General features: G+C 37.3%; 1 protein-coding gene across 30 annotated transcripts in view; it reads left to right on the top strand.

Annotated features, from left to right (window-relative positions):
• The window catches only part of DLG2 (discs large MAGUK scaffold protein 2), a 990031-nt gene that overhangs the window by 787853 nt on the left and 186368 nt on the right, over window positions 1–15810 (top strand). For all 30 annotated transcript variants that reach the window (XM_064719541.1, XM_064719525.1, XM_064719532.1 and 27 more), the window contains one exon: window positions 3119–3221. In XM_064719541.1, the coding sequence (XP_064575611.1) occupies window positions 3119–3221 (103 nt within the window). The remainder of the gene's footprint in view (window positions 1–3118; window positions 3222–15810) is intronic.

Genomic DNA, 15810 nt, shown 5'->3' with positions numbered 1-15810 from the left:
TCTATCCCCAACTATATCCTAATATAGAAGTGAAATTAATTTCAGGAAAATTCATTCACTGCAATGTGTTGTGTTTGTACCTTAGGCAATCATTTCTTCTAGACCAAGGGTGCAAAGGGCAAAAAGTAGTCAGCTGCCATTTCAGCTGAAATGTTCATTTCAGCTGGCATCTTGCTTTTCTGTGGAGAAGTGAAAAATATTTGTATAACAACTTAAGTGAAATTCCTGTCCTATATGCACATCTTTATGTGTTATTAGGATTGTCCTTACTAATTCACACAGGCTATTGTTCACACAACTATTGTTTCTCAGAGGAGAAGAATAAGCATGTGATTTCCTTATTCTTTCATACATTCTCTCCTTTTATCTATAGAGAGATTATTGGGATTTTTTAGTGATGTTTAAATCTTCTGTACTATTAACACGACTTCATAGACCACTGCAATGTTTTCCTGTATTGCTTAAGAAAGGCCTGTGTCCTCCCATAGTCTTTCAGCTTAAGCCTGAACAATTTTTTTTTTCCTTGGGACCTTCTAATGCTGACCAGGTGACATAATCCATATCCATCTCCCCAGCTCAGGAACTCAGGAATTCATAAGTGTTCCTTTAAGCTTTTCTTCAGATTATCCTGTGCTTTTCTGGGACTCTCTATCAAGGACTTCAGTTACGAAAGGGAAAAGCACACAGATAAAAACAAAGCTCTCTCTTAAAGGGAAGGTTACTTGGCTTCAGAGTTGTCTTCTTCAGACACAGAATCAAGGCTGATGTTTCCTTTATGCCATGACATAGGCACTGTTCTTAAATTTAGAAATTCTGCTCACACTTCACAAAACTCAGTTTTGTGCTTAGGTATTGAGTAATTGTAGTGCTGGCACATCTGTGCTCAATGCAATGCAGCATCAAGTGTCGTAACACCAGGACTGAGGAAAGGTAGGGAACAGCACCTCTTTTTCTAAAGCAGTACCCTAATTTGTGCTCCTTACAGGAAGCTGGTATTCTCAACAGGTGTTGCAAAGTCCTAGTTGACATCATCTTCCTCTTTATGTATTTTCACTGTTGCAGATTAAAATATGGTAGATTTTTATGGCACTGGAAGTTCTGCTTCTCTCCTTTTGTTCTTTTAGAATGCACTTAATTATTGCTCTCTAAGGTCATATATTCCTAGACTGAATTTCAGTGAGGGTTTCCCAGAGGTTTCAGCGCATAACTTTAATGAAAGCTTTTGAACCTTTGGCACATTTTTTTGAAAGCTTCTACCAGCCGTTATAACATCCCAGGGAGATGGGAAAACTGAGGACTCCTGTATTAAATTATGAAGTTTATCATGTTGTATTTGCCCCATGCTCATAATTTCTATGTACAGTCATCAGTTCTACAGCATCATGCTGTCTTCTGGATCAGAAGCTGTGGTGTCTCCTGGGCTTTATATAAATGCTATCACAAATTAGTCTTTCTAATAGTAATAATCTAAATGTTGTTTACATACTAGTAAGGACTAAATTTTGTCATGCAACCAAGGAAGAAATTTTTTATGATGCCAGTGGTGAGACACTGGCACAGATTACCCAGAGAGGTGGTGGGAGGTCCATGCCTGGAAACATTCGAGGTCAGGATGGACAGGACTCTGAGCCACACGGTCCAGTTGAAGATATCCCTGTTCATTGCAGAGGTGTTTTAAAGCTCCCTTACAACTCAAACTATTCTATGACTCTGTGATTCCATGGTAAATAATAATTGTGTTCTCAAAACAGCATAATCTCTAAAATTTGATCAAAGACAGCAAGTTAAGATGGGCCAATTTCTAAATGCTATTGAGCCAAATAAATATATTCATAGCAGACTCAATAGCTGTTACTTAAAAAGTTCTATGGAATCAAATTTTTATTTGCAATCCTTAAAAAGTTGTTTAAATTTTAAAAACCTTTCTTTTTAATATGTGCTTAGCCATCCTGCAATGGCACTTGGTAAACATAAACACAAATATTTGCTCTAGGTGAGGATTTGGGTCTGGTGTTTTGGCATATTTGCTTCATATAGCATGATTCTCATTCCTCTCTCTGCCCTTTATTTCCTTTCTTTTTCTTTTCCTCAATAATCAAAATTGGATTTCTGTCCTGCTGAGGTTGTTACATATCAAAATTTTCCTGTTCTTCACTGAAATATTATCAAGTGGAAGCCTGTAGAAGTTAGAGGAAATGCAGATAAATACATATGATAAACAAATACATAAATGCAAACATAAATATGTAAATAAAAGGAATCTCACATACTTCAGTACAGCCAGACAGTAATGCTCCCACTGGAAAGCAGAATTCAAGTTACTGGATCAGTTAATAAATCTCTGTGTGAATTCTGTCTCTTCTTTAGGATGCTGCTGACAAAGTGTGTATCACAAAAAGAAATCCAGAGAGTTGTGAAACTGCCCCTGAGTTTTACGGATGGATTTCCCTATTTCTTGTGCAGCCAAAAATGGTTGCGTAAAAGAAACCGTATGGAAAGCTGTGTGGATGTTGGACAGCCAGAGTTGAGGAAGCTGTGCCTGATAGCAACTCCATTGCTGCCATGTGCAGGACAGGATATTTCCAGGAAATAGTCAGAGAGGTTGCATGAACAGAAAACAGTAGATGGGGTTTTTGCTCTAAAAGTTCTGCAGCCAGCAGCTTTTGTTAGACACGCACTATGTATCTCTGAGCTCCCTGATGCTACTGACTGGGCCTGCAGAGTTTGACTGAAAGAGCAGCTTCTTTGCTTGCAATATTCTTCAGTGACCTTCAAGCATCACTGAAAATTTATCTTTTGAACTTAATATATCAAGTGATATTGCTTGATGAGGAGATAACTGGAAATGCAAACTCAGTAGAGCAGGAAACATCCAAAAATAGTGGTCAGAGAATCCACATGGATAAGCACAGTCAAACTATGGGGTGAGTGGTACTGGTGTGTGTCCTCTTTGCTGGTCATAGGAAGATTCCTCTCAGCCTTTTTGATTTTGTACTCTGCTTCTGCACCTGGGCATCCATGTGACCTTTACATTCATTGGGTATTTAGAACCCCCCTTCTGTCTCCCTGTGTCATGTCAAGCTGCTCATAGCTGCTGTTGTCTCGGTTCCCTGCGCAGGTGAACGGCATTGATCTCCGCGGTGCTACCCACGAGCAGGCTGCGGCTGCGCTCAAAGGAGCGGGGCAGACGGTAACCATCATAGCACAATACCAGCCAGAGGGTAAGTGAAACAACCTCCTGCCAGGCACATGGCAAAAGAGGAGAGCTCTGGAGCCACTCATTTCACAGGGTGAGGCTGCTGTAGCTATCATCAGCAGTCATCTGCGATGAAAATCAAAGTGGCGATTCTGTCCCAAGGAAATGGCTGTACTTTTGTCACAGAGCACTCTTTAAGTGTGCATATAACAACAACACAGTAATCAACACTTAGTTATTCATTTTATCCTCATTAGTGCTCGTTTTGTGTTCATTTCTAGTCTCTTCCTGGAAATAGGTAGTGCAAAAGATAGATTAAGAGAGACCAGAAATGCCAGGAAGAGCTGCCATTGCTTCAAACAGTCAGATTAGAATTAGACAAGGATAAATGCTTCCTGCAGAATGTGTAGAGCTCCCGTTATTACTTTTGGATGACAGCATCCTTGTACCTTCAGGGCAATTAGGCCTGGATAACAACTACTTATTAGAGAAAATGACAGCTTTCTAAATAAAAGCATCAGCAGGAAATTCAGCAAAATGCAAGACATTTAATGTGGGATGCATCTCATTCAAATTTTGCTGTCAAATATTTAGCTTTCTAGAAGTTAAGCTAGTTCCAGTGGGCAGAGGTAGGCACTGATTTGGAGATTGATTTGGAGATTGATTTGGAGTCCAGATTTAAAGGACAAGGCTCCTTGTTGTCCATGATCAGTGCCCCAGATGACTATCTGAGGTTCTCAAGGGATTTGTCAGAGGAATATTACCTTCTGATTGGAACTCAAGGTGGTTTTTCTCTTCAGTAGTTATTACTTTTAAAGTCTTTGCCAGATTAATTCAGCAAGTACAAGTGTCTGTGAAGATTTGCTGGCACCGTGTTATCATTTTTCAGGAAGCAGTTCCAGCTCAATTCACAAGTTGATTCTGCCTGATTGTGCCCAGCCTAGGAGATATGCAAGTCTCATAGGTGAAACAACAGCTCTAATAACATGCTCAGTCAGTCAGGTTTTTTTAGGGAAGTGAATTAGTACTTCCAGAATTTATCCAATATGATACTTTCTTTAATTTCTTTGGATCCTGATGATAGCAATCAAGTAGAAAAGGAGCTTCTATTTTAGTCAAATGTACAGTTGTGCTTCAGATCTGGAATCAAGCATCCATTTACTTTATCTGTGCTTGAGTCACCAAGCAGAATAAGTTGGGCCAAGAGGGCCAACTTAGAAATGGGCAGATGAGGGCAAATGAAATTGAAACTATCTATCTTCAGTTAAATAAATGGAACATATTAATATAAAAATGCATGAGTAATAATCAGCGTTATTTCAAAGAAGTGCTGAAAAGCAATTCCATTACAGATAGAGCTCTGCACTGGGCTCTGAATGAAACCATGTTCCTATTAGTTCCAGCAATCTTGTTTTCTGTCTGGTGATTTTGCACTGCAATTATCACCATGGTGTCTGGGTACTTGTAGCAATCAGTGGCATGTTACAGTTGTTCCATGCTATTGTTAATACACAAAAAATTACATTGCTTGACAGCTTTTTCCTATTAGGATTGAACTTCTAGTTGACATATTTGTACCCTACATTTTAGCAGCTCAGTCCTGTATCGAATTTAGTTTTGGTGAACATACAATTCAAGTGATATTGATGAAATCCATCAGGTATTATTCTGGATATTTATTCCATGTATTCTATTTATTCTGTGTCATTGCTCCATTCACCAAAGCCCCTGTTGAGGGCAGACTAGTCCCAGCTGCATCACTTCTTGTCAGTGAAGCAAAGCCAGTTTTCTGTTTCTGCCAAATAGCCCAAAACACACCACTGTGAGTGAAGCTTGTGAGGAACAGGGCCCAAAAGTTTGTTGTTTTATAGTAAATGATTAAGTCTTTACAGGTAGTGAGTCTATAGTTGTCCAGTATGTGTTATGTTACAGCTGAAATATTTAATTTTAATCTGAGATTCTGGTTAATGCAAACTGCATAAGTCAAATGTAAAATGAAACATTTGTCTCCTGAGAGTTCCCTCACCACAAAGAAAGATGAAAAAACTTCTAAAGAGTTACATAATCTTCACAAAAGGTTATATAAAGATTTATAGGCTACACAGAAAGAAAAACACACTCTATATGAGACTAAATACTTATTTTATTCTAAAGTTATTGCAGAACTCTTTTTGTCCTTTATTTGAAATTTATACCTGATTTCTTATTTACTATATCTTATCTTGTTGCGTATATTGGAATATAGTCATAAAATAGTCTTAAAACTGTACAGCTGTCCTTCCCTCAGGGGCTTCTCACTTTTAAATCCTTCCAAATCTAGTAAAGTACATAAGCTAAGTTGGCTGGTAGCTTCTTCCATTTTCACACTAGAAGTTCTGAGTTGTTACTACAACTTCAGGTTTTTCTGGAGAGATCTAAGAATAGTCACTACAAATGTTAATCAGTACTTTTTTAAAATGTCTTTGATTATTAAGCCATTAGATGTCGTTGCAAAAAAAATGCCAACATTCAACAAACCCTTTAGCTATTGATATTTCAGGTATTGAGTGATGATGATGTAAGTACCAGTCAATACTGTAAGCAAGCTAATGATTAGCAATTAAAATTGTGAGTAGAGAAGGCCTATTTTTTGCAGTGAAGGAAAGCTTCCTATATGATTATTGGTATTTTCTCAAAAAATAAATAATATGCTATGCTGTGGGAAGAAAATAAGGTAAATATTATAGAAACAGCTTTCAAAGTTTAAATGTTCCTTTCCTTGTTTCAAACAGAATCCCATTCAAAGCCTCATATGAACTTCCTTCACATTTATGTGTAGAGACTTGACAAAAAATCTCATAAGAATGGTAACTCCTACAAAAAAAAATAAAACAAACCCTAGTGCTTGCCATCAGTTTGAATAGCTTTTCCCATCAATATTGTGGTGGGGTTTTTTTGTCATCCTGTTTGGAATGCACAAATGCAGAGATGAGCTCAGACAAAACAGAATAGCATTTTTTTGAATGCTGTCAGATCTGTAGTTGGTGATGGTGCTCAGCTGAACCACACTGCTCATCCCTCAGATGGAAGTGGTCTGGGTGAAAATGCTGTGAAAGAGCACAGATACTGTGAATAAAGGGAGAATAGAAGAGACAAACAGTGATTTCATGTAAAGTTGTTGAATGGAAATAAAAGGGATAGTATAAACGGAGAACGAATTCCTCAGTTTTGCTCCTCAGTCCCTTTTTTTCCTCATTTAACACTCACCACCTTAATTTCCCGCTTCTCTCTGAGAAACAGAAGAGGCAAAGCATTATAAAAATCCAAACAAGTCTAAATTCTGTGAGCAAAATTAGGGATAGATTATTAAGAGCAAGAGGAAAACAAATCACAAAAGTTGAAAAAATCAGGGCTCAGCAGTAGAAATATCTATTTAGGAACGGCAGCCAACAGGCCTTTTGTAGTGATTCCTTATTTTATTTAAAAAATTGAAAATAACCTCTGTACTGTATGTTATGTACACATGTATTGTGTAAATGGGGGAGAATGAATGTTAAGAATCATGATCTCTCAATAATCACTGTGGATGTAGTTTATGTGGAGGATTGTTGGTGGATTCAATCTACACTAACTAGACCCCATAGGCTTCAAAAAGGTAACCTTTCATATTCTTGTGAAACTCACATCTTCTGCTTGTGGTTGATATGAGATTAAAGATAATTTAGGGACCAAAAGCTACTTAGAACAAAACTAGAAGACAAACCAATCACTTATATTTAGCTTTGTACTCCAATTTCTTAATAATCAGAAGCATTTTGACTTTCCTTAACAGCATAACAACTCTCATATCTCTTTTAAAATATTGCACAAATTTGAAGTAAATGCAAAATAAAAACCTGAGCCTGGGAAATAATCTTAGGATGGATCAGTGTGTCCCTACTAAACAATTAAGTGGAAATTAAAATGGAATATATACCACACATTTTACACTTCCAGATTTTTCATCAGGACATATTTTGCAGTTTAACAGCAAAAGTTGCAAGTACAGCGCAGTATGGAAGGAATTAAGAAAAAGAAAACAATATTTTTTCAGTTAAGCTACAATATATTTTTAAAGAAAAGTGAACTTTGGTGGAAATAGTGATGATTTGCCCTGAAAGACACAGCTTGGAAGTGGGGACAAACAGAGTTCTAGTCTCCTAATAAAGCTGCTAAAAAGCTTTATTGCACATTTTAGTCTCAAAAGCTCATGTTCCTTTCCCCCACAGCAGTGTGAAAAGGTGAAGTGTAGCCTTAAGATTTTTGAAAAATATTCGGTGTCAATGGTCTGCAAGCTGAGCTGTGCTGCATTGCAGTACCTCTGCAGCTATTGCCTCACAACAGTGACTGGAAAAGTGCTAAACCAATTGGAAGTTTCATGTGCTTTCAATCTTTCAAGAGAGCCGATTAAAAAGCTCATTGATTACAGTTTGATTAGAGCAGCTGGCACTGCAGAGGTTAAAAAGTTATTACAGGGAAAGAATTTGTGCTTTATCTCTTTGTGAGTGAGTTGCTGCTCGGTGCCTGTTGTGAGGTGAGGAGCTGAGCTTTAGCTACAGAAAGAGTGTGAGGGGGAGAGACACTGTGAGAGGCAGTGTCTGTCTCTGCAGGCAATAGCTAAAGCAATTTTTGAAGAACTGCACCTAAGCAACTTCTGGAAGCTCTGATAACTAAATTTATTTTTTTATTCTTTTGCTCCTAATTGTGGGAGGCTTCATAGTACGTTGAAATAGACCTAACTTTTATGAGCAGCCCCAGATTTTATGAAAAAGTATCCCTTGTCTTACACATTTGCCTGAGCTGCAGATGCTGAGATTCACTTTTTTGAAAATACCAGGTGAAAAATCCAAGAGTAATTTCTGAAGGTCTCTGAAGTGATGGATATTTTTTAGCATTTACCCCTTTTTTATTCCTTGTTTCTGCCTCAGTGTACTAACACTTGTCTCCTCTTTTGGTACAGCAGTCACATAGATTCCTGATTCAGACATTTAACCTTTCCAGCTGCTGTGGGAATTAGGTAGATAAAAAATATGGAAGAAAAAGAAAATAATTGTACTTATTCATCTTTGCCTCACTTACTTCTGTACTTTGAAATGTGACTAGCCATATTATAGCTCCCTTTCCCCAGCTGTTAAGAAGGAATATAGCTTAATTACTTGGATAAAGTTGCATTACAGCAGTTGGCTTTCATCTGGAAGCCAGTGTATCCAATTGCCAAAGAATGCAAGATATTAGAGTTACATTTCATGCATGTGCATTAAAGAGCAGAACATAATCTTGGAATGGCCAAGCTGGATCTGACCAAAGCACATTTGCTGAGGATCCAATTTCCAACAGTGGCCAGCAGCTTAGAGAGAGGAGAAAGACCAGGACAAGCACGCAGTGATACTAGCCCTGAGTACTGTCCTGCTCACCAGGGGGGTGAAAAATCCTCTCCTTGTCCTCAGGCAGAAAACACCACCACTATAAAAATGAATAAAAGCGAAAAAAAGTTTAGAGGTATCTTTCATAGATTGTCCTACTGAAGTTCAGTAAGTGAATTTTGTTGAGAAGCTTGGTCCAATTTTTTAAAGTTAGGAAGATTGAGAAAGAATGAGAAATACAAATGACAAAACTCAACATTAAGATAGTATATTTTTCCCCTTGTATTTGAGCCTCTTTTTTTTACTTGACATCTCAAGAGACGAAGCATTGTTCCAGAACTAGAGAAATTTGTATTTCAAATCTCCATTCATTGATAATGGTTGATAGTGCACCAGAGTTCTCCTATGGAAGAGACTTTCAAATATCAATAATAAAGGCTGTTTTTTCCCCCTCTTTTTTACAGTGGCATCTCCAACTCTGCTGTTTTCTTACTTACCCACAGAGAGTTTTTGCTGTGTTGAAGAACAGTAAATCGTTTTCTCTAGCTAGTGAAATGGCAGGCCCATGCCTCCCTTACTTGTCCAAGAAGTGCCCGTCGAAAAGAGGCTAGCCAGACCATAGAATAATTTCAATTGTAAGCGACCTTTAAAGGCCAACTAAGATATAAAACCATGATCTTATATCTTCAACTGCATCAGTTGCTCAGAGCCCCATCCAATGTGGCCTTGATTGTTGCCAGAGATGGCATGACAGATGATGCTGTCAAAACTGTTTCTCCCTTCTTGTAGTTCTAACACGTTTTGCTTCAACAAAAGTTCCAGACTTCACTTAACAAGAAATTGCCTCTTTGTTGCAGAGATTTCTGTGTTAGTGGAGATGTTTAACGGGGTTGTGTGGCTGCAGTACACAATTTCTTCTAACACACCAAATGGTATTTGTTGTGTTCAAAACTAATCCTTGAGTGCTCCAGGCTATTTCAGCAGTTAATGTACAGGGTTAAATGTTAAGATTGGTATTTTCTGCCTTTCTTTTGATGTAATAAATATAATTTCGTTACCCTTTAGAAAATGCACAAATGCCAATATAGTACCCACTTCTCTGGCCATGCAAGACCTTTGCCTTAGGTTTAGCTTTAGTGCCTCTATTTGCTGCATATTATTTAGAATATGCTGCTTTTATTTTTACAATGTTGAAGAAAAGCCTTTAAGTTTATTATTTCATTGCAGGTTTCACAATATCTTTACTTCAAGTAAAAAAACCCTAAAGCATATCTAAAATGGAAAGGATGGTTAAAAAATATCCCTGATAAACTTTCAAATTATTTTCTTATCTCACAGCATTTCCTTTCTGTTTGCCTGAGCTGTTCTCACCACAGCTTCCACTCTACTGCAAATTAACTCTAGTCCCTGAGTGACTCTGTCTGTGTTCATGGACCTTGCCCCAGCACTGACAGATATTTCTGGGGCTCATCAGATGCCACAGCTGAAGCACCAGGGATTACAAATGTTCTTGTAAAGTCAAGCCTTAATAGGCTTCCCATAAGACACAAAAGGTTACATTTTAATTCCTCTGTTAAATTTGAAGATCACTTTCCTAGTAGAGTTACATAGTGAAACCTGTACAACATTAAATATTTTATTTAAAAAAGAAGAAATTTTTTTTGTCTTTTCTAAAATAGTCAGCACTCACTATGCATCTATGCATGAAACAAGTTATGGATATATTTTCTTAATGTTTTCCTTCAGATTCACTCGTGTTTAATGTAGTCATCCTTGTCTGCTGGAGTGTATTTGCTGTTTCCTTACAGACTCCTGATCTTTCTCAATTCCCATTTTCATGAATGTTTCATTTTAAGTACTTAGTTTTTCTTTCAACCATATTTAACTCTTGTTTCTATCAACTGGCTTTAAATTTCCTTGGAATAGTACATTCTTTATTGAAGAATATACAGTTGTCAATGTTGTGCAGGGAAAGTATGATTTCCTTTTAAAAGCCATCTTTTGTTCTTTTCATTTTAAATGTGAAAACATGAAGTTATGTGGTTGGGAGTTTTTTTCCTGTAGTCCTTTAAGCTTCATTAGAAGTGCAGGTCTTGCTTAGTTTTTTGTTGTTCATACACAGCCTTCTGTGCTTAGTCATATTTATGTACACATGGAAAGAGTGTATCTTTTAATTCCTGCTGGAGATTATTAATTACTTTCCTTTGACAATTTATTAATTTAAATTCAGTACTTTCCACTTTTTTCTGTTTTCTTGAGGTTTGTTAATAAGTTTGGTTGGGAATACAAATAAAGAGTTGGTTTTGGGGTTTTTTTGCAACAGGACTAATGTTTGCAGCTGCTCATTTAACTGGTAAATACAGCCTACAGGTGGTTCTAAATTTTCTTCCCTGTCTTAGAGTTCACTGAAACTCTGTTCTTGCCCTAACCTGACAGCTTTTTCAGAAAACAAGGTCTTCTTTCAATGGCAAAGACACATATGGATATGTCCAGGCCTTTCAGAAGGGGGTATGCTGCTGAGTGAGCAGAGGGGGGGCCAAGGATAATTCCCTAAAGAACCAGAATAAGGTTGACATTATTTCTGAAACCATTCCAGTGTTTCTTTTCTTAATCTCTTTCTTCTTTCATTTTTTTATTGTGATTTTCATCTGGAAAAATGCATTTCATGCTGAAGATGTTTTGTGTTTAATTTCAGTTTTTACTTTTTGGGTGATAAGTCTTGCAAAATTTTTTCTATTTAAATTCTTTCACAACAGCATCCTTTCATATGTCATATGACCCTGAGAAGCTCCTATTTATTGTTATCTATTTATTTTAAAATGTGTTCTCTTTTCCTTCTCATTGATGTTTGCCCTTTGCAAAGACATGGTTTGTTTCTTTGTTGTTCTGCTTCTTAGTTACTTTCAGTGACAGATGTTTTTTTCCTTCTTTTCTTACAGTTAATATAAGCCTGTCCTATCCTATTGCCACTGCCTTTCCTAGTCTTCCTGGTAACTAACAAACTTCAACTTTAGATGTTGTTATATAAGTCATAGCTGGCCGTGGGTGATTGGGCTTTTAAAGATGCTGAAGGCTCTTCAGGAAAGTATTCTTATATCCAAACAGTTTAACACATTTTAGTATATTAGAATTCAAAAACTCACTAGAAACCTGTTTTTCTTCTGCCTTTGGGTGAATTACTTCATGTAGAGACATGACTGAAAATACAAAGTACTTCATTAACCAGCTGACATTCCGCAATGTAGTCAATATTACCAATGCTCATGTGCTTAAAATAATAATAATATATAGCTTCTGTACAATCCTTATCTGTACAGCTTATGTCCCTAGAAAATATGAATACTAAAATTTAACCTTTCCTTGCAGTAATTTATGTAAAAATACTGAGCAAGTAAAATGTTTCAGTTTGAAATTAAAAGTATATTCTCCTGGTGTTTCCTGCAGACCTTCTCTTGAATTTATTGAAAAGAATAAAAATAAGTAGTTTTTCATTTGAATCTATCCTGCAAGTCCGCGGTGCATTCGTGTCAGCATTTAGTTAGAAACAGACAAATTGAAGAGAGAGTTTCTGATGTTACTTTTTTTCTTGCAAACTCCAGCAAGGTAGAAAGTGGTGAGGCACTGGCACAGGTTGCCCAGCGATGTTATGGATGTCCCATCCCTGGCAGTCTTCAAGGCCAGGTTAGGTGAGGCTTAGAGCATGCTGGTCTCTTGGAAATGTGTCCCTGCCCATGGCAGGGAGGTTGGAACTGGATGATCTTTAAGGTCCCTTCCAACCAAAACCATTCTGTGATTCTGTGACTGATTCTATGATACACAGGGATGAAGTTTTCCCAAAGGATGCAGTGATTATCGCCTGCTTCTCAAGATCTCATGCTGAGGAAAGATAGCAAGTCTGATATAAAATGATAAGCATTATTCTGGCATTGATAAATATCACAGGACACAACAGCATATCAGGGATTTTCTTGGCCCAGTGCTGTGGCTGCTGTCAGCACAAAATTCTCAGTGAGTGTTAGGGACAGTCTTTCATGATTTTTATTTTTAAAGTTTATAGTTCTTGACACGTACAGGGATTTGCTTTTAATTATAATACAGAGCTAGGCAAAAGCAAAAACAAAAAAACAAAAAAAGACTAATGTTTCCTTAAAAAGAAGCCATTGCGTAAGCTGCTTGCCTGAGGTCTCTCAGTCAAGATGAAATTCTCTCCCAGGTCGTTCAGCCTTTGTCGATGAGGTGAGTCTGGTCTCATATTCCCAGTAGAGGGAATATCAATGACTACCTTAGGCTGGATGGACAAAGCCAAGGCAAGATGAATAGGCCTCTTCTGGTGTCCCTGCAAAGCAGCTGCTGGAAAGTGCTATGCAGACATCAAACTGCTTTCCCCAGCTCAACAGGTGAACCACTAATGAAGCCAGAAAAAACCTCGTGGAGTCCTCTGCCTTTGGTTTATTGCTAGCCAAGAGTTTCTCTCAGGAATAATTCTTCAGGTGAGTTAGTGAAGTCATTATTTTGTTGGAGAGAAAGAAAAATGGGAAAAATCACAGACAAAGTTGTGATTCCAGTAGGAAAATAAAAAACTTAAGAGTTTCAAGGCAAAATAGGGAATTACAAGACAATAAATTCTAGATAATTGGTTGGTTAATTTGTATTTATTCCCTATGGGTGAGAATGACAGCAGAGTGTGAGAAATGAAACATAAAGTGTTTATGTTTAAATAGAGGGGGACAATGAGGTAGAGGGAAGACCTATTCAGATCTTCTACTCCTTTTTGCTGCACTTGCATGCCCAGCATTTTTAAGGATTTCACTTACAACAGTGAATAGTTACCATGCTCCTAGCTCTGATCTCTGCCTCCTGAGAGTGGTAATACATGGGAACTTTAGTGAAAGTAAAAATACTGATTTGAGGTGCATTTGATGTTTGGGTGACCTTGGCATTATTAAGAGCAGAAATTCTGTTGAGTAGATTTCTATGCACACTGACACACAGACATAAACATTCATGCAGCCTTTGGAATCTGGGATCCACAGGGCCAGATTTTAAGAGCTATCCTAAAGGGTAAAGGGTATATCTGCAAGAGATCTCATCATACCTATCATATTCTGCACATTCTTAGATGGTCGGTGCTTGTGAAGGGTAAGTGATAAAGTAAACAGCTTCAGATCATACACTAAGCTGTGCCTGGGATAAAATTATTTTTCATCAAGTCAACTCAGTGCCTCTGAAAATCTTTGCTACCGAGCTACTTCCACAATTAATTCCCCCTTTTTCCATGATCTTGATCTACGTCACTCTTTCTTACATTACTTGCCTTTTCATGACCATGAAGATGGCAGCGGACAAGAGAAATAAGAATGAGATTTAGACTTCATTGTCAATCTCAATACTTCATTACAGACTCATTGAAAATACTTAATTAACTGCAGTCACTGAAATAGTGCCATATGTCATGTCAGCTTCAAAAAAACCTTCTCTTTTCAATATTAATTTTGATTAGGAAAACCTTTGCTCAATAGAAAAATGCCCTGAAGATACATATTATCTTTGATTTTGCCCTCTTTCACCTGTATGGGTTACTGTATAATGGCTGAATTAGAAATTTAGGTGAATGCTGAACTAAATGGAATTTTTTAAATTAGGTTTTAACTACAGCTGAGTGTGAAGAAGTGTTTAAAGATACAACTTCATTTATCTACAAAGTTAAAATGTCCATATATTTTAACCTGAGAATCCATCTTCTTTTAGAAGCTCTAGTATTTTGAACAGAAAGTAACTTTATCCCCTGGTTTCAGGGTGGAAGATGGTTTCAACAATATTATATTTAATATTTTCAAAGCCATGCATTCAAATTATGCTCTGAAATAGGAATATCCTGATATGAATTATGTGACTGACTGCTTCTCATAAAATTCAGTTAAACTACATTTTGTAGCCTAAACATGAACGTAGAAGTCTGGAATAAGTCACCTTTCAATAAAGTTTGTTTTCAGACATCTTGAAGGACTTTCTTGTGACATTCTAATTTCCTTCGCTGTTTTCAAGAGAAATATGTGAGTCTAACCCAAGCAATAATTACTTTCAGCACTTAAAATAATTATTTTTAGCACTTCATTTAATAAGCACATTTGCTTTAAATTGGTCTACAGCTAAGAATTTTACAGAAAATTCAGGTTTTGGTAACTTTGAACAAAACTTCTGAATACTGACTTTAATTGTTGTTTCAGTGCTGTTTGGTGCCTAAACACACCAAGAAATGTGTAACACATATGTTACGAGTCAGGTTACTTTAGTTTCAGTTGAATGCATATGCCTCCTAGACAAGAATTTTTCATTTTTTTGGAGAGACTCAGATTAGTAGGGATTTTGCTGTCTTACAGAGACAGACATTTGGCAATAGGGAGTGAGTGTGAAATAGGGACAGGGGAGAGAGATGGAAAACCCTCATACTTCAGTGTTCTGTCATTTCATTTGTGAAATGGGAGCTAGAAGTTTTTTCCGCTAGGGGACTTTGGTGGTGATTTTAAGAGGGTTTTTTATGTGTGTGTATGTCCATACTGTTCAGTATTTCTCTTTTAAACCTCCCATTGTGTTACACATCTGTAGGTGTGTATTTGTGCAAAATTCTGTGTGGTGATCCTCACCTCCTTAACCCTTTCAGCAGCCTCTGCTGTAAGTTATCAAAGCAATGCCTGGATCAGAATGATTTCCCTACATGTCTCGGAGGGTAATGCACAGCCAGTCCAGCTTATGTTCCAAGAGTATTATTTTTCTTCTCTCCAGTTATATGCCCTGCATCTCTGAAAACTAATCTGAAATTTGCATCTTTGAAATTCATTTTCTTTATAAAGGAACACTACTCAGTGTAAGGTAAGTATCTTCTTTATGATGGGTTCCTGGCTGCTTATTAAACTGAAAAAAAGGTTTAGGTTAGATGATAGGGGGAAAATCTATACTCATTGGGTAGTGAGGCACTGGTACAGGTTTCCCAGAGTAGGTGCTTCATCCCTGGAAGTGTTCAAGGCCAGGTTGGATGGGGCTTTGAGCAGCCTGTTCTAATGAAATGTGTCCCTGCCCATGGCAGGAGCGTTGGAACCAGAAGATCTTTAAGGTCCCTTCCAACCCAAGACATGCTATGATTCTAATCCTTCCCAGTATTGAGTACCAGGAAATAGTTCATGTTATCATTCTTGATTGGATTCAAAAATTCAAAAGCGAGGTGTACTGAACAAG

Source organism: Zonotrichia leucophrys, chromosome 1 (assembly GCF_028769735.1).
Source record: "Zonotrichia leucophrys gambelii isolate GWCS_2022_RI chromosome 1, RI_Zleu_2.0, whole genome shotgun sequence".
NCBI lineage: Eukaryota > Metazoa > Chordata > Aves > Passeriformes > Passerellidae > Zonotrichia > Zonotrichia leucophrys.
This window is presented reverse-complemented; position numbering and strand designations above follow the sequence as displayed.